Below are 22822 nucleotides of genomic sequence, written 5' to 3'. Positions count from 1 at the left end.
GGCAACTCCCACTCTCTAGGTTCCTGCTCCAGGTAACCAGGCCAGTCCTGTCTTGTACACAACATTGGTTTCCAAGATGAGTCCCACAGATTTGAAGTAGAAAACCAGGACATAGGGTGAGCACCTTGACTCTCCATTCAGCCTGGTAAGGAAAGGCAGAGGCCCTTGCTTAGCTAAAGTAGCTGTATTTCATCCATACACATTAGAAAAAAATGTTAACATAAGGAGAAGGGTGGAATATAAAAGCAAAGACTTCAACAACACCTTTTTTTTTTTTTTTTTTTTTTAGGCAACAACAGAAATTTTAAGGAACATGTCCTTTTCTAGGACAAAAGAGCTTTGCTGTTAGGATAATTTTGCAAACAGGATTTTTAAGATGGAAAAGTTACCCAGATCTTGGAATCTGAGTTCTGAGGACTAAATCTCTCTCTCCAGAATATTACGTGAAAACTTACGAAGGGATTCTTTTCTGTTCTCTCACCATTCAAAGACAATGAATTAACCTAGTCAAGTGTCTAAGTGCCCATCAGCCATATCTCAGGGAATTGGAATGCATTAGTACTTGCTTTTAACCAGCTGGAAATGAGAGTGATGGCAGACAACACATGTAAGTACCAGGAAAACTGGAACCAAGCCATGTGAACAGAATTCCAGGCAACAGGGTCTGATCATAGAAGGGTCTAGGGACCAGATACAGTCCTTTTGTGGGGGCTGGTCATGCCTTAAAAGGATTGGGAAGTCAAGCATCGTTCAGTTTCTTCCTCTTACTCTCTCTCTCCCTGTGTGTGTGTGTGTGTGTGTGTGTGTGTGTGTGTGTGTATGCACACGTAAGGGAAAAAGACACTATAGTACACGAGGTTGCTTGGGAAAATGGATTATTCTAATAAAACTTTATTTTTTCAAACACAGCCACAGAGGCAGAACCTCATGTTTTAACACACACAGACTTATGGAATTTTTAATATAAAACAAAGTTTACGAAAAATTTTTTTCCACTTTTTGTTTCTGTAATCCCATTAGCACAGGGACTTTGGCAGCAGGTGGGAATGAAGGGCAGCTAGGGCTGCCACTGGGCAGTCACCGGGCACAGGAGGAGAGCATCAGCCTGGGAGTGGCTTCACTCACACACGCAATAATACTCACCTACCGGCCAGCCACACCACACACGCAGCACAGATGCAGACGTCTAGTCAGCCACAAGCCCCGGAGGTGTGCTCCACTCTGGGAAAGCCCAAATGTGAAAACCCAGATAACGAAACCAGCTAAAGTAGAGGGAGGTTGCTTGCTTTACAAAAGAAGCAATCATAGGCTGCTTTTAAATGACCAGCAGTCCAAATGCATCAAAAAATAGCATTTGGTTTACACAGAACTGTCGGAACAGATCTATTGTGTAAAGCAAAATGATTCACTTCTTGAAAAGGCTTGTTCCAGGGCCAGAGGCATTTAAACTGGGAAGCAAGATGATAGTTCTGCTTAGTTTAACATTCCAGACTTAAAGGAATGGAATTAAACTATGACAACTGTAGGCCTCCTTTCCCTAAGGGTGGTGACCTAAGGGCTCTGGGAAAGCCAGAATGAAGGCAGAATCACTGCCTTCACTTAAACTTAGGGTCTTGCAGAGACCCCATTGGCATTGCCAGTGACCTATTGGAAGCTGACACTGCCATCTGCAGCAGAGACCCCATGGATGAGGATGCCCCAGGTGGAAAAGAAGCTGGCACCAGGGAAATTATGGACCAGAGAGGGAGAACCAGGGAAGGATGAAACCAAGGATAGGTAACTCCCGGGCTGTTTCCCTGGACTCTCAAGAGAGCCTCTCTTAGGCCCTCAGAGACTGGGAGCCCAGTGGTAATATGTGGTAACTAGCCAGGAGACAGGGAGGAGTCCTGGAAAAGCAGAACCTCTGAGGGCCACAGGCTCAAGAAGACATGGCTACCTCCCTTGAAGACACCCTGGAAATTGAACAGAAAAATGCCCTTACTATAATAAGCGGGAAGGGCAGGTTCAATTTCATTATGCAGGGTGTTCTAAACAAAGACTCGCAGATTGCAATCGTGGCAGCTTCTATACACATGCCCACTGGTGCCAATCCTACCACGGTACCTACAATCTTTAAGTCCATTACTATAGCCATTGGGACCTGCTGCACTGGCTGAAGTTGTGGGTAAGAAACAAGAAAGGAAATTCAATCCAACAACAACAAACTCCCAGCTGCTTCTCATAGTCTTTGCTTTACACATCCCCAGCCAATCCCTTGGTGAGCCCCAGCCTTTCTGTGGTCTCTCAGGGCCAATTAGAGGCAAATAAACATTTCCTGGCAAGAGTGGAAGACAAGCAAACTATTAAATGCTGAACGCCCTTCCTCTGTCTCGCAGATCAGAAAGAGACTGGGCCTCCATCTCGCAAGAGTAAGTTTCCCTACAGCCAGCTTCCAAAAGGCAGTGCTGGGGTGGGCTCCAGGACTTCTGGATACAAAATGTCACTGCTCCCGCTACAGGTCAGCCTCAACATATTCTGGGGATCAACTTTGTCTCTGATTTAAAAGATCAGAGCATGAAAGGGTCCCCTTGGTGAAGAAGAGAAAGAACCCCTCTGCTCTGCCTCAGCTGCCCATGTGTGCACCTACTCAGAGTACGAGAGAGGCAGGCTGTGTGCAGCTTAGGTAATCGATGAACACAATGAAAGTGACCTTTCTACAAGCCTTCTTGTGAGATTTATCTAGTGAGTGAGGGTGGGACTGAGGAAAAGACCATTAGCTGAGGTCACAGTTCTTAGATCCCAAAACAGAGCCATCTGCAGAGCAAGTAATGCTATGAACTTAAAAGCCTGGCTCCAGAGTTAAGACCAAAAAAATAAAAAAATTTTAAAAAAATTAAAAAAAGAGCCCCCTTTTCTCTAGACACCTTGAACAAGCCCAACGTCATATTTAAAAAGAGGAAAACAAAACAAAACAAAACGTCAAGATTCTGGGGGCATGCTGACGCTCTGCTGTTAAAGGAGCAGCTGCCTTCCTTCCCTAAGGCTACACAAACACACCCCTCCTCAAGTACACGCCCAAGCACACACACACTCACACAATTTCTCCGAGGAGGCTGACTGAACGCCCCCACCCTGGCCAAATTCTAAGACACAAGTGCCCTTTGAAGCAAAGGGGCTAGTGAAATTCCCCGAGCTGGGGTCAGCAGACCCCTTCCTTCCCTGCCCATTGCTCTCTCAGTGGCAGGGATACTCACACTCAGGGCCGCCATGGGGAGGGTCTGCTCTGGGGCTGTCCCTCCCGCCACCAGCTCCGTTTATCTTGTCCCGGCCAGTTTCTTGGCATGGTCGAGCTTGCTGGAGCGAGAAGACTTGGGCTGCCCTGAGTTGGAGCCCTCACTCACCCCCTTTCCCAGGCTGGGCCCTCAGCCTTGGAGCCTCCACACGTGTTAGTAGCCATTAGACAGTCAGTCAGTGTGGCCCCAGGAAGCAGTCTCTCAGTTTTAGTTTTCCTCAATCAGATTCAGGTCCAGGTCCCCAAAGTCCTGCTGGCACAGTGTCCGCTTGTTTAGTTCCTGCCGTCCCCACCGCACAGCCCCCTCTTCTTCCTCTTCACTTTCACTCAGCACATGGGATGAACCCTCAACAGGACTGCAGGAAGCAGAGAGAGGTGGGGGGCTACAGGCCATGAACCATGGTGGAGAGATGCTGCTGCCTTCTGGAGCTGTTTCTTGGAAACAGAGACCTCCTGAGTATGGTTTCTGTCAAATAACATAGTTAAGACAAAAATATTAATTTCCCATAAGTAACCTAAAATTTAAAAACTTTCCATTGATTACTTTATGTGTATAGGGGTTTTGCTTGCATGGAAGTCTGCGTACCAAGCAGACAGAACAATGCCTGCAGAGGCCACTAGAGGGCGACAAATCTCCTGAAACTGGAGTTACACGACACGGGTGCTAGGAACCAAATTCAGGTCCTCTGTAGGAGTAGATGTGCCCTCCTGGCCCTCCAAAAATATATTTTAAAGGATCCCTCTCAGTTACACTTGAGGGCCAAAATTCTAGGCTTTAGAGCGAGGTTCCAAATCATAAAATTTGGAGCATTTAGTACACATGTAAATTCTCTGAGGAGAGAACTCCAGTTTCCCCCTTTAATCTATTACTTGGGAGGCAGATCTCTGAGAGTCCAAGGCAGGCCTGGTCTACATAGTGGGTTCTGGATTACAGTAATGGCCTATCTCAAAAAACCAAAGCAAACCAAAACCACAGCAAAGCATAGAAGCCTGGGGGTTGACTATTAAACACAGGGACACAGGTTCACTCACAAGTACCACAGAATAGAAGCAATGAGTTATGATGGGGCATGGTGGTATCTAAAATCTCATAGCTCAGCGAGCTGAACCCAACCTGGGATAAACAGAAAAACTTTATCTTAAAAAACAAACAAAAAAACCCCAACTCATTTATAAGCTTTTACAAGCTCCATGCAGCCAACAACACCATCTGCTTATTTGGCCACTCTTGTCTGCCTGTACCTAAGCAGAATCGAGTACATAGATTTTGCCATGAACGCTTCCTGAATGGAAGACTAAAGGAACAAATTCTCAGAGTCCTGTGACCAAGAAAAATCTGGAAAAAGTGGACAAGTACATCTCCAGCAACTGCTCTCAGGCTAGGACTTTAGAAAAGTGCCTGCTAAACTTGTTTCGGCCTCCGAAGGCCCACGGGGCAGTGAGGGCAGAGAGCAAAGCCCACCCTGAGCACAAGGCCTCAGCGCCAATGACAGGGCTTTCGTGACTTAGGAGTTCTCTGAGAGGAATAGTGCCTCTGGCAGGACAAGGTTTAATGTCTCAGCCTAGTTTCTTCAAATACCAAGGACTAATCTGACAGGGCTGGAAACTTTAAAGGTTAAAACTCAAATAGTTCCAGGCAAGCCAGAAAGGTCTTCCCAGAACAAACTCCAGAGAAGAGTTCTCAGAGATGCCTGCAAAAAAGGCGGAGCTAGATGTTTCAGCCGTCTTCCCACTCATCTCTGCTCTTCCGGCTTACCAGTCCCACCTGATTCATCTTGTCAAAGTCCAAGGAAGGCCTCAGGCGCCGGGAGTCCTCTTCGTGCCGCCGCTTGATGCCAGTTTTGCGGGCATCCAGGTCACAAGGCTGCGAGCGGCTTCGGGGAAGGTTGCGGAGACCTCGAGGTCTCCAGGGTAGCTCTGGGGAAGATGCAGGGGAGCTCCGGGCAGAGGGCAGAAAGCGGCTTGCCTGTGGGCCCAGGCTGGGTGACAGGGAGAAGCGGCGCTGGGGTGGGCAGGGTGACAGGGACTCAGCATCACTCTCCCAAGAACCATTCTGAGGGGAGGTGGCACAGGGTTGAGAGGAATCTTGGGCCAGAGCCAGGCTGAAGAAAGGAGGGCTGTAGGGTCTGTGGGCTGGGGCACATTGGGAAGAGGCACTGGGAGCTTGGAGGAACCTGAGGCTGGAGACCCGCTTTGGGGGGCTCTGGTGAGGCACCTGCGGCCCACCCCCTCCAGCACTGCCCCGGTGCTTGATGGGAGTCCACAGCTTGGAGGGGGCGGGCCGCCAGACTGGCTGCCAGCGAGACAGGTCCACAGGCACCGAGAGTGAGCGGCAGTGCCTCTTGGATGGAGGAGCAGGGGGCACAGGAAGCTTCTCTGGGTCTGGGGGTTCAGGGCTTAGTACTTGGGAGAGGGGCTGCTCTTGTGGAGAATTCTCCCGACTGGGTGGTCTGAGGTGCAGGCTTAGGCCTGAGGGATGGTAGCTGAAGTTGAGGCTGTCCTGGAATTCCGCACAGGAACAGTGGGGCAGGCCCCTCCAGGAAGCACCTTCTGAAAGGCATTCATCATAAAAAGGATTAATAACTAACATCATATAATGCAGAGAATACTTAATGTAGTTTCACAAAAATCTTCATGAAGGAGGTACTATGATTACCCTTTTTCAAGGTGACAGCAGTTAACTTGCTATCAGTGAAGAAAACAGGATTCCAACTGTACTATACTATGCTACCTTTATCCTAAGAACGTTTACACACCGTCTTTCACTTCCTCTCGAATGCGCAATTGTCAAAAGAAACCTGTATGTCTGTGTGTGTATGCCCTACTCACCCCAATCTCCCAGACCAATCCTATCTACGGCCCAACCTTCCCTGTGCCCAGTCTGGTTCTGAAAACCAGGCCTATATTCACTTTCTCTGGCCTTGTTCCTTCCTTATGTTCTCCAGGACCAAGCAAAGCAGTACTGTCTGGAAGAAGTAATCAAGTGGCTAAGCAATCACTTTCTTGTTGTTTTTTGGTTTTTCAAGACAGGGTTTCTCTTTGTAGCTCTGGCTGTCACTTTGTAGACCAGGCTGACCTCGAACTCACTTTCATCCTAAGTGAGATGTTGGCGGGTCTGATGGCAGAACGTGCTAGAGAATCTTGTGTTACTTTTGTTCTTTTATGTTTGTTTGTGTATATACTCTAGTTCTCTTCCCCTTAGGCCTTCATAATAAATGTTTGAGAAAAAAAAATGTTTTTGAGACTAGGTCTCACTATATTTCCCTGGCTGGTCTGAAACTTGCTATGTAGATCAAGCTGGCCGCAAACTCACAGAATCTACCTATATCTGCCTCCCAAGCGCTGGGATTAAAGGTGTGTGCCACTATGCCCAGCTCCAAGCCTTTTAATGTTTGTTTTTTTTGTTTTTTTTTTTTTTTTGGTTTTTCGAGACGGTTTCTTTGTTGCTTTGGAACCTGTCCTGGAACTAGCTCTGTAGACCAGGCTGGTCTCGAACTCACAGAGATCTGCCTGCCTCTGCCTCCCGAGTGCTGGGATTAAAGGCGTGCGCCACCACCGCCTGGCCAGCTCCAAGCCTTTTAAAGACAAATAGATTGAAGGACCAAGTGGGTATAATGGCTCAAGCCCATACTCCAAGAATTCTGAAAATGCAGGCAGGAAATGAGTTCGCAGTAATCAATAACTACAATGTTGAATTTGAGGCCAACCTGGGCTACAGAAGTAAAGATAAGAGAACTGAAAGAAAAGGAAATGAGCTAAAAAGAATGATCCTCACTTGCTACACTCCAATAAAAACCGTAACGTACGGAGTGTATGTGTGTGCACACGTTCATGTTTGTGTACACGTTCATGTTCACATGGGTATGTATGGACTGATCTCAGAGGTCAACATCTGATGCCTTGCTCAACAGCACTCTACCGCATTTTATTTTTAAATTACATTTATTTATGTGTGTGGGTATGTGTGCCCCAACACCACAATCATGTGTGTGCAGGTCAGAGGACACTTGGGGAAGCCACTCTCTCCTTCAATCATGTGGGTCCTATGGATGGAACTCAGGTCATCAAGAACTTTAGGACACCCTACCCTACCTGCCCCCCCCCCCCGAGGTAGGGACCCTCACTGAACTGGTCACTCCTCAATTTGGACAGGCTGGCTGGCCAACTGTCTCTCAGTCTCTAGACACTGGAATTAGACTCTGCTACCACTCCTGGTTTTATGTGAATGCTGGGAACCCTAACAAGTTTATAATGCAAGCACTTTATACCATCTTTCCAGCCCCCAAATTGTGACTTTTTTGGAGACAAGGTCTCGTGTAATCCAAACTGGCCTCAAACTTGCTATATAACCTTTATTCTCCTTCTTCTACCTCCCCATGTAAGACACATTTGGGGGAAATAGCTCACTACAGGACAATGGACCTATTCCAAGTTTTCTCAAGAATTCTCTAGAAAAGGCACAAATCAAAGTACATAAAATCAGACTTGATGACAGCAAGTATTTGGTCAACAGTTCTTCATCTTACTGAACTTCATAGGGCAGGAATAGTGGATCCTTATGGTATAATAACTTGCTTTCAACAAGTGCTTAAGGAAGAGAAAGAAAATGGATGTAGCTGCTTGCCAGGTCCCCCAGAACAGGAAATGTGTAGCAGCCCAGCAACACGGGTGAGGGAGCTCCTGGCTGTCTTAGCTATGCCCATGATCACAGGCCCTTAGATTAATCCTACGCTAGGAATTTACATCTCAGATGTATTTTTACATATCAAACATGACCTGGGGCAAAGCTATTCACTACAGTTCTCTGTAAAGAATAGAAAATGAGTCTGGAGAGGTAGCTAGTAGGTGAGAACACTTGCTGTGTAAACATGAGCCCTAGAGTTTAGATCCTAGCACAAATAGCCAGGCATCCACCCCTGAGTCTGTAGGGTGGAGACAGGAGGATCATTGAGGCTTGCTGACTGCAAGCCTACCTCTCCAAATGAAAGACTGTCTCAAAGGAGTGAGGCAGAGGGAGAGAACACAACACCTGACACCCTCCTCGGGCTTCAGTACACATGTTTAGTATCCATACATGCATACATGCATATACAATACATGCACAAACGCCCCAAAAGTAGAAGACTGCAAATGTCCAAATCTCCATCAACAGGGAGTCGGTAAGTGAACGCAGATCCATGCAGTGCAGTAACGTACAACTACATAAAACAGGAAAACACTCAGCGCAGACAGGGAAAGGTACTCAGCTGCACTAAGCTATAATGAAGCGTGGACTAGCAGAAACTCTGTGCCAAAAAACAATAAAGCAAATAGACTTATATTGGCCTCTACTTGCATACAGATATCTCGGTGCTGCGAGAGGACTCAGAGAATAAAGGTATTTGCTAGCAAGCCTGATGACCTGAGTCATCCCTGAGATCTACACAGTAGCAGAGAACCAACTCAGCTCTACAGGCCATGGTACACATACCCTGCCCCTCCGTAAGTACAATTTTAAAAATTAGACATTATGAGTTAGGCCTGGTGGCACAGACCTGTAATCCCAGAGGCTGAGGCAGGAGGTTATAAAGTAAAAGTCAGTCTGTGACATTTAGAAATGCCCTCTCTCAAGATAAAAAAGTGAGCTGGGCCTAGAGGCACACACCTGTAATCCCAGAACTCAGGAAGTGGGAGCAGAGAATCAGGAATCAACATCAGCCTCAACTACAGAGCAAGATCAAGACAAAACTGAGTTGGAGATGCAGTCCTGCTGTGGAATAATCCTGTACTCTGTGAAGGTGTGCTGCTCTCATTGTTAATAAATAGCTGACTGGCCAATGGCTAGCTAGGCAGGAAGAGGTTAGGTGGGACAGCCAAACTGAGAGGATGCTGGGAAGAAGAGCAGAGTCAAAGAGTTGCCATGGAGAGCTGAGGAAGCAGGAGATGAACATGCCATGCTGAAAAAAGGTACTGCCACATTGTACAGTGTAAATAAGAAATATGGGTTAAGTTGTAAGAGCTAGTTAGTAATAAGCCTAAGCTATTGGCCAACCATTTATACTTAATAAGTTTCTGTATGGTTATTTGGGGGCAGGTTGGTGGGACAGAAAAACTCCACCCACACAGTCCTGTACAGAGTGCTTGCTTAGCATGTCTTAGCATGAGGTTCAATCCCATGTACTACCAAAAAAGGAAAAAAAAAATTCTAGTTGGATATGTGTACAAGAAACTAGTTAACAAAGCCCAAGCAAGAAAGCTCAACAGATAAAGATAGCTGCTGTCAAGCTTGTTGACTTGAGATGGATCCCTGATCCCTAGAAGCGACATGGTAGAAAGAGAAACCCAACTCCTGAGGCATGTCCCTCACCTCCACACATGTACCCGACATTCATGCATGCACAGCCCATCCGTCCCCTTCCCCAATGTAAAAAAGAGAACAAGAAATTTATAGGTCAACAAAATGGCTCAAAGGGTAAAGGTGCTTCAGGCCATGTGGTGGGTGAGAACTGATTTCCTATAAAGTGTCCTCTGACCTCCACACACTGTAGCATAAACTTTATAAAATAAATGTAAAAAAATGACAAATAAAACCTAGTGTAGGAGTTGCCTCTCCATTCCATATATAGTTCTTAACAAAGGAAGAGCCGCACATACACTGGCCGAATGCCCTGTCACTGAGCACGGCTTACAGAAGTTACTTTTAGAGAGGAACTAGGAGCTAACTAGGAGCTAAATGGATTGGAAACAGGAGACAATGACTTCTATCAACGTAATATTTTTGCTATTTTTAAACTACATAAATGTATTACCTCTTCAAAGCAATTACATTAGGAAAGTTATACTGATTGAGGCTCACACCTGTAACCCAGCACTCAAAAGCAAGACTGTTAAGAGCTCTAGGTCAGCCTGGACTAGAAGATCCTGCCTCAAATCTAAACACAACAGTAAAATAGAGATAAGTAGCACTCTTAGAAGGTGGCCTTGACAAAAACAAAAAACAAGCTGGTAGGCAGAGGAAGGTGGAACTCTGAGTTCCAGGCCAGCCTGATCCACAGAGTAAGTTCCAGGGCAGCCGGAGCTACACAGAGAGCCGGTTTCAGGAAAAATAAAAACAAAGAAACTAACAAAATGAAAATAAAGAATCAAACACAAATGAAAACAAAAATAAAAAAACAAAAAACCAAGTTGGGGTGGTGGCAGAACGTCTCTTACACTAATACTTTATTACTTGAGGCAAAAGCAGGAGATCTCCATGGCTTCAAGGCTAGCCTGGTCTACAGAGTAAGACCCTGTCTCAAAACAAAACAATTAGGCTACCACAAAAACTAGAGGTAGGCTAACCATCTCTGGTCACTAAAAATTAATCAAAGAAATGTGTGGACAGAAGCACAAACAAACACACATATATATAAACCACAGATTCCTTACCAGACACAAGCTGGAAAGGGTTCCCACAGTTGGATATGTCTGCATGATCAGGCAAAGGCTAAGAGAGAGATTATCCATCATTATTTGGGTTCAGGACAAGGACATTTCTAGAGAGACCTCTTATATTCTTCCTATAGCTCATGAGCTACCAGCATATTAGAGACTCCTGTGTTGTTCTCTTCCTATTGTGAGAAACAATCCACACCTTCAAACATTACAAAGCCCTTTTCACCCAAGTTTTAGCGTCCCTGCCCCCTTCCTCTTGGGCTGGGTTGAGCCGTTAGTGGGCTTTTCCAGTATAAGTATGTTTCATACAACACAGAACAAGGGTAAAGTCGTAGCAACAAACAGCCTCCAGGAAAGGGGCTAGATCATGAAGAAGTGGAAACACTGGTCTTTTACCAGACTGATGCTGAAGCGCGTGCATTTCAGCTCATCCAGGGTCTGCTTCTGTAGCTGCTCAGTGATCAGGGTTATCATGTTTTGTCCAGGATTTGACTTGCACACTTCGGAGCAAGTGATGGATGTCTTCTATGTCTTTCTTCCAGGTCTCACTCGTGAGCCGACTTCTGCCACTGCAGCACCGTGCTAGCACCATTGGGACTTCCCTCTCCAGTCATGCCTGCTGAGTCTGCCAATTACAGAGGGATCGGCCCCAAGTAACATTAGAGATGCTCCTGATGCAGAGATGGGGAATGCATGGTACACATACCACAGCATCCCCATGCCAGGCCTCTGGCAGACATCATTAATTGATCATAGTCCTCTCCCAGCAAGCCTAAAAGAAGCCTCAGAAACACACTGAACTAGGCACTCTAGATATCCAGTAAAATAAACTGGAGAGGGCAAACTGAAGCCTATTTACTGTTCCTAACTTGGCTTATGCTCTGTTTTGTCTACCTAGAATATCAGCACCACTAAAGAAACAGCTCAAATGAGAAAGATGCCCAAGTGGTTATTTCCATACAGAATCAGCACAATATTCTCTTTATCTTACAGCCAGAAGCCAAGAAAGGAACCCTTCTCCTAAACCACCGGGGCACAGTGCAGGGAGAGGAGCAAGGCATGGCCTTCTGCTTCAGATCAGAATACGATTTTGAATCCTCCTATGGCCTAAATAGCTGATCCATCTTTATTCCCCAGCAGATATTGTGGGTATTCTCTTACACAGTGAGAAGGAATGGTCAGGGTGGTTCCGATTACATTTCAACTGTTCAGATATTAAAAACAACTCCATGACTTCATTCAGCCAAGTTTTTTCATGATCCCACTCAAAGGCCATGAATATAGCTAACCAAGAATCTTCCTTATGACTGAAGCAAACTATTTTTTTTTTTTAATCAAAGAGCAAGCTTCAAAATCCCACACATTACTACCTGAGCAGCCTTGGCTTGCTCAGAGGGAGGTCAACAACATCTTTTCTTCTACCTCTTCCATAACTAACCAACATGCAGACCAGAGTACGCGGAGGATTAACTAGTACAGAGAACAATTAACCAAGAAATCTAAGTCCTGAGCACACACCCGGGATCCCAGCACTTGGGAGGTGAAAGCAGAAACACGAGAGCTCACCAAGGCAAGCCTGGGCTACAAACCTGTCTACAACACAAAGAGAAAAAGCTGCCGCCACCACCACCAAGTCTTAATTCAATTTGCTCAGTTTTGGCTGACCACGTAACAGTCCTGCTTACCCATATGCAAGATGGGTCTAACAATCTTATTCTATCACAGGAACGAGGCTACATGAAATATCGAACTGTACAATACCTTAACAAATGGCCTATAAAAGGTAGAAGTTCACATAGGCTCTTGTTTCTTATCGCTCCTATTTGTTTGCTGCTCCTCAAAAGCCTTGGCGTGCCCAAAGTGGTGATATCATTAAGGTGAAGAAAGTACAGGGTCTATCTCTGGCTGGACGCCATCCTCCCTCTCTTGTTCACCAGGGAAGAGCCTAAGGGGTCGGGCTCTTCCTCCTGTGACCTTGGGGGTGGGGGACACCACCCCTACAAAAAAAGAGGGTGTCACCTCAGAGAAAGGCAAAAAAAGAATGCAAAGCACCCTAGGATGTATTTGGAGGTCTTTGGAAGAGAGGTGCAGAAGTCAATCACCGCTCTAGTTAACTATCATTTCCACACATAATTAGTACTACCACTCTGAACAAAGTTCCAGCTTCCTGCGAACTGCTTCAGCTGCTTCCCCTGTGTTCTGGTGGGAGATGCCAAAGCCGGAATTACTTCTGCTCCTATTTTCTTAGCTCTGCCCTCAAAAATCAACAAGGCAACCTAAGTGGAGACTTTTACCCTAGAGACCCCAGGCTGACCAGACATAAGGAGCAGGGAGTGAGAAACCTTTGAAGCTTTTCATGAGGCATTTGGACAAGCAGCAAACTCCCAGCCCTCTCTAGAAGCAGCTGAAGAGAGTGATTTTCTATTTTTCTGCATTTTAATTGTTGGGATGTGGCCACACACAGCGGTAATTGGAACAATGCAACTACCACCACGCAAATGATACTCTGAGCCCGAGTTTCCTAAAACAGGCCAGGCTGAGAGGGGGAACAGAACGGAAGCCATAAGGAATCAAACCAGGACACAAAAGAAGGCAAACCAGCTCTGCAAGGGGCCTTCTCGTTCTCAAGCAGACATTAAAAAAAGTGTGAGAAGGCCTCTCTGGCGGCCTTCCTTCCCCTTCCATTTTGTAGATCTGAAGGGTAGACAGCCCTCGACATCCACTAAACAAGTTAAAACTTCTCAGCTTAACATTACTGGCACAAGGCTCAGCCCTTCACTGAGCAGCAGGCCGCACGGCCCTCCCAGCAACCCCACCAGGCCTAACTCTCAACCCAGGATCTCCCGGCACCACAAGCCCCCTAAGATAACGACTGACCCTCCTCCCCTATTGGAAGGAAGTAACCCCTGACACTTGCGTTTCAGGGATACTGAGGTTGTGCTGAAACCTGGACAAGCTAGCAGTCAGGCCAGGGGAAAAGAAAGTCATAAATTCCCTGGGGGCATTTCCCCCCCCCCCCCCAGGTCCCAGTCCCAAACCTCTGGGAGAAACTGAAGGAAAACATAAGCGAGGCGGGGAGGTGCAGGAAAAGGTAAATGGGTATCAGACTGCTCTTCTTCCATATGGCTCTGGGGAAGATAGGGGTGACAAGTGGGGTGCACCCATCCCCCCACCACGACGAAAGAGCAAACGGCTAGGCTCCCTCTAATCTTCAACCTCTCCCTCAGTTGCCCTGCCTGTCCCCGCGGGGTGGGGCATGGGGCATCTACTGGCTCCCGGGGTGGGGTGGGGGCACTCCAGGGTTTGCTCAGGGGGACTGTCGCTCTCCTTTTTCCAGTCGGGTTCCCCATCTGACCGCGGGAAGCGAACTCAGGACGCAGAGGATGGGGAGGGTCTGGGACATGCACTCCGCCACCCCCTCCCCCACCGGGTCCCGTGCTCTCCCGCCGAGGCGGCCCTGCGAGGCTCAGCCGCACAAGCGGCTGGACTGGGGGAGGGGAGAGAGGGAGGGACGGTCGCGGTGCCCGCCCCGAGGCCCCAGCACCACCTGCCCTCCGCTACCTACCGCGGCTCCTCCAGCTCCCAGGGCCGCGGCCGGAGCAGCTCTGAGCGCTCCGTTCGCCCCACGGTGCCCTTAAAAGGCGCTAGCACGAACCAACGGGCCCTTGAGGAGAGTGGGAGGATCGCTCCTGTTCGCAGACTCTCCCGGTACCGCCCGAAGAGGCCCGAGCCCTAAGTGGTTTCTCCCTTAAGCCTTTCCAGAATAGTGCCGTCGGAAAGGAGCCTAGAGCTGTGATTTGGGGACTCGAAGGTCTCCTCACTAACGAATCACCCCCTCCAAAATATTGCAGAAAGTGGACGGGCCCAGTTGGAAGCATATCCTGAAGCCCGTAGGGGAAGCCATGTCGGATAAAGGTAAACAAAGCCACTGTCCACTCCTTCCATTTCTTCATCTTCCCAACTGAACTGTCTTACTTAACTCAGACCCCGAAACAGTATTAGACATAGCCTTCTCACCTGGTCTTCTGTCCCTTCCGAAACAGCCACCTTTCTGTAAGCATCCCCCCCTTCCCCCTGGCAAAGGACCGATCCTTGGTGTGAAGGCTGCCGGGAAATGTAGTCCAAGCGCCGATCAGGGCCTGCTCTGAGCCCCTGGAGCCCCTCTTCTAGCTGCGGATCTGCTGGAACCTTTATAAATCTGGGATTTATAACGGTTGTGGGGCTGTGTCTTATTCTATAATTTGTCCTCCCCCAAAATACTTTGTAAAGCTGAGGCGGCCCCGAGGCTGTTCACTCCCTCCCTTCCCTATCCGCCTCATCCCGCCCCCCCCCCAGCAGGATGAGGTAATGGGATTGTGATTATGACATCATAGGTGGTTCAGTTGCAAGGTGTGTGTGTGTGTGTATGTATGTATGGAGGGGGAGCACGGTGGTTATGGCTGAACCACTTAAGACAGAGAGGGAGGAAGCTGGCATATGAGGAACCGATGTCGACAGTACTGTATTTCCTCTTCAGGAACTGGAAACCACCTTTTTATTAAGTCTCCACTACCACCACCATCTCCCACCTCAGCCAAAGTTTTAAGTCCTTTTTCAAGAACTGAATGTTGATATAGGTGGTGTGTGAGGGGGGGGGGGTCAAACCACCATACAGGTTCCTATCTCTTCTGTAAATTGGAGTCTCAGCTGACTAAAAAGTTTTCAATAAATGTTGTCGTGCTGTGATCACTAGTAGGTCATAGTTTTAGATGTCCTTATTAATTGGTTGGAAAGTGGTCATTCCAGTCACTTGTCTAGGACAATAGTAGCAGCGAGTCCCTACCAAACATGGGTTTTCTTTAGTTTGCACCCTACATGTCTGGGATAGGTAAACAGCAGTAGACTCAGTGGTGAAGCTCTTCCTTTTTGAGCTTGGGAGGAGAGGAAACAGGACCCTTCAAGTATGCAAACTGAAAAAGAATGAAAAAGAGAAGAAGTATTAAAGAGTGGAGATAGAAAGTCAGGTGTGGTGGCACACGTGTAAAATCCCAGCACTTGGGAGGCAGAGCCTAGCCTGCTCCACATTTCAGGTACCAAATAAAATATAGGAGGGGGAGGGTGGAGATTCACTTTGCTTTGTACATTTGACAAAGCCTATGGGAGCCATGGTTCCCAGCAATTGCACTGCGCTACTTACTCTATATCCTTGTTTTTGAGACAAGCTTTTGTGCAGCTCCTGCTGGCCTCAAACTCACTATGTAGCTAAGAATATCCTTAAACTCTGTTCTTCCTGCCTCAGCCTCCCGGATGCTAGGATTACAGACATGGACCTCCATGTCTAGTTGCAATATATACTTTTGTTTTGGTTTTGATTTTTGGAAACAGGGTCTCTCTTTGGGTAGCACTGGCTGTCCTGGAACTCACTCTGTAGACCAGGCTGGCCTCAAACTCACAAGAGATCCACCTGCCTCTGCCTCCCAAGTACTGGGATTAAAGGCGTACGCCACCACTGCCTAGCGTGCACTCTGTAGTTTAAGTAAATATATTTATTATCGTTTTCCTTTCAATCACCATATTTAAAAAGTCAACAAAAGAACCACCTGAAAGGGTAAAGGGCTGCCAAATAGTAGGTAAGGTTATATCAAAATCTGAGACTCTAACTCCTTGTATGTTTGTTTCGTTTTTTTGTTTTGAGATATGATCTCACCGTGAACATCTGGCTGTCCTGGAACTTACTATGTAGACTAAACTAGCCTACAATTCCCTGATATCCCCCTGCCTCAGCCTCACCAGTACTGAGATTATGGACATGGACCACTAGATCCAGTAACACCTTGCTATTATTAATATGTTTACTAACGTTAGATGGCTGTGTGAAAGTTTAGTGCTTATTAGCAAAACATAGAAACTGAGTCAGATTAAAATTTACAATCCCAACCCTGGAGAGAAGCAGGAGGATTACTATAAACTCCGGGCCACCCTGGGTTACATAGCGAATTCTAAATCAACCTGAACTACAGAGTAAGATGCTGTCTCACCTCCCTCTCACCAACAAATGAATAACTAAATAAATAAAATTAAAAAGGAAGGAAGGAAAGAAGGAGATTAAAGTAACCTTAAGGACATATAGCTCAATACTGCAGGGCAAAAGAAAACCGCAAAACTAAATTTAAAACCACTGCAAGTCAGGCATAAGAACTCATGTGAGGGGCGGGAGAGATGGCTCAGCGGTTAAGAGAACTGGCTGTTCATGCTGAGGACCCGGGTTCAATTCCCAGCACCCACATGGCAGCTCATTCCTGCCTGTGATTCCAGTTTCAGAGTATCCCACACCCTCACACAGATATACATGCAGGCAAAGCTCTAATGCACATGAAATAATAAAAAATTAAAAAAAAAAGAACTCATTTGAAAGGAAGGGCACACCGTGTTTCAGTGTGGCCTAAGACTGCCTACTTGTAGAGCCAACACTGCCCATACCTATGCCTGCTTCAATTTTCAAGGGTGTTTTAGATTGCCTGGTTGATGTTTTTGTTTGCTTGCTTGCTTGTGAGTCTTGTTTTTGTTTGGCAACAGGATATAATGTAGCCGAGGCTGGCCTTAACCTCCTGATCCTACTGTTAATTTCTGTAATAACGAACTCTTAAATGTTTCATACAAATCAAGTTTTAAATGACAGAAATAAACAATTCCTTGTCCTTTGCTTTTCCCTTCCTAGTGCTGGGATTACAGGGGTTGCCAACATGCCCAATTCCCTTTGTTCTATTTGTGGTGAAAGAGATGAAACTCAAGGCCATATGCATGGAAGGCCATGCCCTCTATCTCCAGCCCCCAGCTCTTTTGGACTCTACCCTGTGCCCTCATAGGTCAGACCCCATCTAGTTCCCTAATCCAGTGGTTTTTGGCAGAGGACACTACCTGGGCCTCTTTCTGGCCTCTGTCCCAATTCTCTGAGGATTCTGGGGCCTGGAGCCAGTCATCCAGGAGATCATCCAAAGGAGCAGAATCCACTGGCCTTAGGAAGTTCTTAGTTGCCTTCCTAGAGAGGCAGTGGAGTGAGAGAACATGCACTCATGCAGATAACCCCAACTTCTACCCAACAAAACCTAAATCTTGCAAAGTGGAGAAAGTAGGGCTCATCCTACACCACTCATAGAAGGAACCAGATTAGTGAACACACCCCAAAGCCTCCCTGTCATGCAGAGGCTGGCTTGGGGGGTCCCAGGTATGCAGGGCTCTTCTCCATTGCCTGATCTGGGCATCCCAGGATCGGCGACTGTACCTCCTGTTTTTGTTTGGTGTTTGAGGGTAAAACCCAGGCTGTCGCTGTGCCCTGGCAACAACAAACATGGGTCAGATTGAGGTCAAAGGAAAGGGATACTGCCCACTGCTTACCTGTGAATCAGAGGCCTAGACAGGGATTACACAAGGGCAGGATAATACTCCATTCCAGCAAATACAGTGGGACCAGGCCTGGTGGCACATACCTAGAATCCTGAAATCTTAGCACTTAGAGGTGGAGCAGGAGGATCAGAATTTCAGTGTCATAATTGACTGACTACACAGTGAGTTTGAAACTAGCCTAGGCTACATGAGACTAAGAGACACAGAGGGAGGGGCAGGGAATAACGCCCATTTCAGCAAGCACACATACTAAAATTAGAATTATACAGAAGCTTAAGCTGGTCCCGAATTAAGGATGAGATCCAACTTTTTGATGCATTTCACATTGTGTGTGTGTGTGTGTGTGTGTGAGAGAGAGAGAGAGAGAGAGAGAGAGACAGAGAGAGAGACAGAGAGAGAGACAGAGAGAGAGAGACAGAGAGAGATTAAAATAGAAAGGGAACTATAGAGGAAGAGGAGGTAAGAGGTCTAAATGCAGCAGAGAGGAGAGAATATTGGAATGTATGTGACATGAAAACAGAAGAGGGGGGCTGGAGAGATGGCTCAGAGGACCTGGGTTTGATTTCCAGCACCCACACGGTGGCTTGCAACTGTGTGTAGTTCCAGTTCTAGGGGATCTGATATCCTCTTCTGGCCTCCACAGGCATACATGTGGTGCACAGACATACATGCAGGGAAAAAACCCATATACATAATAAAAGATTTAAAAACAATGAACAAAGAATAATGGAATACATTTGTATAATGAAAACATCCCAGCAAAATCCATTCATTTGCCGGGCGGTGGTGGCGCACACCTTTAATCCCAGCACTTGGGAGGCAGAGGCAGGCGGATCTCTGTGAGTTCGAGACCAGCCTGGTCTACAGAGCTAGTTCCAGGACAGGAACCAAAACCACAGAGAAACCCTGTCTCAAAAAAAAAAAAAAGAAAGAAAGAAAGAAAGAAAAAGAAAGAAAGAAAGAAAGAAATCCATTCCTTTGTACATCAACAAAGAAAATTCATAATAAAAAAAAGAAACACGGGGGCCAACAAGATGGCTCAGTAGGTAAAAACATTTGCCAGGGTGCGGGAGGCTGATGACCAAGTGTGATCCCCAGAACTGCCTGTGCTAGAAGCAAAGAACAACGTTTGAAAGTTATCCTTTGACTGTGACAGGCACATCTGCACTCACACAGCTCAGACATTAAATGACAAAAGCAGGGAGGCTGGAGAGATGGCTCAGAGGTTAAGAGCACTGGCTGCTCCTCCAGAGGTCCTGAGTTCAATTCCCAGCAACCACATGATGGCTGACAACCATCTGTAATGAGATCTGGTGCCCTCTTCTGGCATGGAGGTGTACATACAGGAGGCACATTGTATACGTAATAAATAAATCTTTTTGAAAAATGATTAAAAATAGAACACAACAAAGACTTTAGAAAAAAGAAACGGACAAGCTTTGAAAATCTTCTGGGTTAAGGCTTTTTCTACTTGAGAGAAATCTCACACTTATTTTGGGGGACTAGATTGTGGGAGAATTGGTCATTTTTCACCTCTGCTAGAGCACTCAGCTGCCAGTGATCTTTCCATCACTCGACCATGAGCTACAGCCTTCTGGTTGACATTCTGGCTGTAAGCGCCCCCAGTTGCACTCACCTGGGGACCTGCTGCAGAAAGCACTAGTAACCAGGTGTGCCCTTGCCAGTCTATCTGCTTCTGCCGCCGCTACAGGACTACCTCATCTGTCTCAACTTCCCACCTGCAGGGAAGTACATGCGGTGCCTTGAAAAGTATGATGGTAGCCATCAAAGCAGAAATAAGCACACCTCACACTCCCTTAAACCCCAGGCTTATTTTTCAACTTACCTGGCATGACAGGGCTCTGTGATGACTCCCACACTTACCATCTCTATCCTAGAGGACAAAAACTTTCCACATACCTCCTCTCTGGGGAAGCAGTTTCTGCAGATAAAAAATATCCTGCATCTATCTTCCACCATCACCACCAAGATTTTCATAGGAGATGAAGGTTATAGATTTTTGTTTGTTTGTTTATTTATTTATTTATTTATTATGTATACAATATTCTGTCTGTATGCCTGAAGGCCAGAAGAGGGCGCCAGACCTCTTTACAGATGGTTGTGAGCCACCATGTGGTTGCTGGGAATTGAACTCAGGACCTTTGGAAGAGCAGGCAATGCTCTTAACCACTGAGCCATCTCTCCAGCCCCTATTTTTTGTTTTTGTTGTTGTTTTGGGTTTTGGTTTTCAAGACAGGGTTTATCTGTGTGGCTTTGGAGCCTGTCTTGGAACTCACTCTGTAGACTAAGGTTGGCCTTGAACTCAGAGATCCCTCTGCCTCTGTCTCCTGAGTGCTGGAATTAAACGTGTGCACTAGCAAGCCCAGTTTCTTTTTCATGTGTGTGGGGTGTGTATGTGTACAGCTGTCCACGTGTGTGTGGGGTGTGTATGTGTACAGCTGTCCACGTGTGTGTGGGGTGTGTATGTGTACAGCTGTCCACGTGTGTGTGGGGTGTGTATGTGTACAGCTGTCCACGTGTGTGTGGGGTGTGTATGTGTACAGCTGTCCACGTGTGTGTGGGGTGTGTATGTGTACAGCTGTCCACATGTGTGGATGCATATGTGCCTGAAGGCAGGTCTCTTAGTCCTCACCTTGTATATTGGAGTAGGGTCTCTCATTTGAACCCAGAGCTCACAGATTTGGCTAGTCTAACTAGCCAGCTTGCTCCAAGTGCCTCTGCCTCCAGAAGGCTAAGATAACAGGCAGGCCGTCGTGCATTTATGTGGGTTCTAGGAATCCAAATCTGGTCCGTAAGCTTGGTCTGCAAATGCTTTATCCACGGAGACATGTCTCTAGTCCTCAAGTCCAGCTTTAAAGGTTATTTTTCTGACTTTTCTCAAAAAGTGGCCTGCTATTAGCATGAGTAGTACCTGACAGCCTTGATCATTCCTGGGCCATACTCTATAGATCTACTGACCTGCATTTAAAATACTTCCTAAGGTTTTATATTAAAACATGTCCTTTGTTTTTGAGACATCATTTTACTTGGTAGCCCAGGTAGCATTGAACTTGTGATCCTCCAGCCTCAGCCTCTCAAGGGCTTTGACTACAAGCTCTCACCACCAAGTTCCCCACATTTTCTTTGATACTAGGTCTCATTATGTAGTGAAGACTAGTAATTCTTCTTAATCCTTTGCAGAGCTGGGATTACAAATGGACATTACCATACCTATCTTAAAAAAATTTAATTACAAAAAATTTCAAGAGAGGTGTGGTGACACATGCTCTCCCAGTCTGGAGTCTGGGACATGCAGTCCCAGAATTTAGGCGGTTAAGGCAGAAGAATCATGAGTTTGAGGTTAAGACCTTGCCTCAACTACCCATTAAAAAGAAGAGAAAGGGGCTGGAGAGATGGCTCAGCGGTTAAGAGCATTGCCTGCTCTTCCAAAGGTCCTGAGTTTAATTCCCGGCAACCACATGGTGGCTCACAACCATCTGTAGTGAGGTCTGGTACCCTCTTCTGGCCTGCAGACATACACACAGACAGAATATTGTATACATAATAAATAAATAAATATTTTTAAAAAAAAGAAGAGAAAAAAAATGGCTGGAGAGATGGCTCAATGGTTAAGAGCACTGGCTGCTCTTCCAGAAGACCTGGGTTCAATTCCCAGCACCCACATGGCAGGGGATCTGACACCTTCACGCAGATTTACATGCGGGAAAACATGAATGTACATGAAATCGAAATAAATAAATTATAAAAAAGAAAGACAAGAGCCAGGCAGTGGTGGCGCACGCCTTTAATCCCACCACTTGGGAGACAGAGGCAGGCAGATCTTTGTGAGTTTAAGGCCAGCCTGGTCTATAAGAGCTAGTTTAAGGACAGGCTCCAAAGCTACAGAGAAACCCTGTCTCAAGAAAACAAAAACAAAACAACAAGACAGACAAGAAAATATTCACATTTATTCTAAAGCAGAGTATAGGAAACTGGATGGGTATGGGATCACACACCTGTAATCTCAGAATCCAAGTGGTTGAGGTGGAAGGATTTCAAGCTGAAGACAAATTTAGGCTAAACAACACACAAAATCATAGCATAATGCTTTGTTACTTAAGAGTATGGTCCTGGGGGCTGGAGAGATGGCTCAGTGGTTAAGAGCATTGCCTGCTCTTCCAAAGGTCCTGAGTTCAATTCCCGGCAACCACATGGTGGCTCACAACCATCTGTAATGAGGTCTGGTGCCCTCTTCTGGCCTGCAGACATACATGCAGACAGATTATTATATACATAATGAATAAATAAATATATAAATATTTAAAAAAAAAAGAGTATGGTCCTGGGGCCAGAGGCATCATCATCAACTGAGAATTTGTTATGAATGTAGAAATTTTGGTCTCATACCCCGACCTACTGAATCAGAATCCAGTTTCTCAGGATCTCCAGGTGGTTAGTATGTATGTTAACTAAAATTTCCCACCCAGTCATCACCCCCACACTCACGGCCAATTATCTAATCTATACTCACGCTCGCTCTCAAAAGATTTGAAGAAAATAAAAAAGACCAACATAAGAACTTTTTGGGCTCAGGGGCTGGAGAGATGGTTCGGCAGTTAAGAGACGTATAGCTCTTGCAGAGAAATTGAATTTGGTTCCCAGCACCAATGTTGGGCAGCTTATAACTGTCAGCAACTCCAGCTCTGAGGGATAGCCTCTGACCTCCCAACTGGCACAAATTCTCACTCACACACA

At 46.4% G+C, this 22822-nt stretch overlaps 1 protein-coding gene and 1 pseudogene across 3 annotated transcripts; both read right to left on the bottom strand.

Annotated features, from left to right (window-relative positions):
• Positions 1-858: 858 nt before the first annotated feature.
• Positions 859-14840, bottom strand: LOC121443028 (protein FAM53C-like). Of its 3 annotated transcripts, none has more exons than XM_041644714.1 (5): positions 14702-14840; positions 11081-11309; positions 10679-10736; positions 5028-5821; positions 859-3737 (listed from the first exon to the last, which is right to left on the bottom strand). In XM_041644714.1, the coding sequence occupies exons 2-5, from the start codon at positions 11156-11158 to the stop codon at positions 3480-3482; spliced, it is 1188 nt and encodes a 395-aa protein (XP_041500648.1). In that variant the 5' UTR covers positions 11159-11309; positions 14702-14840; the 3' UTR covers positions 859-3479. The 3 variants fall into 3 exon arrangements, with proteins under 3 accessions (XP_041500648.1, XP_041500647.1, XP_041500649.1); XM_041644713.1 differs by lacking the exon at positions 14702-14840 and adding an exon at positions 14250-14514; XM_041644715.1 differs by lacking the exon at positions 14702-14840 and adding an exon at positions 14250-14514 and having other exon boundaries at positions 5037-5821.
• A 727-nt stretch (positions 14841-15567) lies between these two features.
• LOC121442955 lies at positions 15568-20047 on the bottom strand (annotated as a pseudogene).
• Positions 20048-22822: the final 2775 nt, after the last annotated feature.

Source organism: Microtus oregoni, unplaced genomic scaffold, assembly GCF_018167655.1.
Source record: "Microtus oregoni isolate MIOR12 unplaced genomic scaffold, Mior012 000098F_ref0000018, whole genome shotgun sequence".
In the NCBI taxonomy this organism is placed as follows: domain Eukaryota; kingdom Metazoa; phylum Chordata; class Mammalia; order Rodentia; family Cricetidae; genus Microtus; species Microtus oregoni.
The sequence above is the reverse complement of the archived record's forward strand: the minus strand, read 5'-3'. Positions and strand labels throughout refer to the sequence as shown.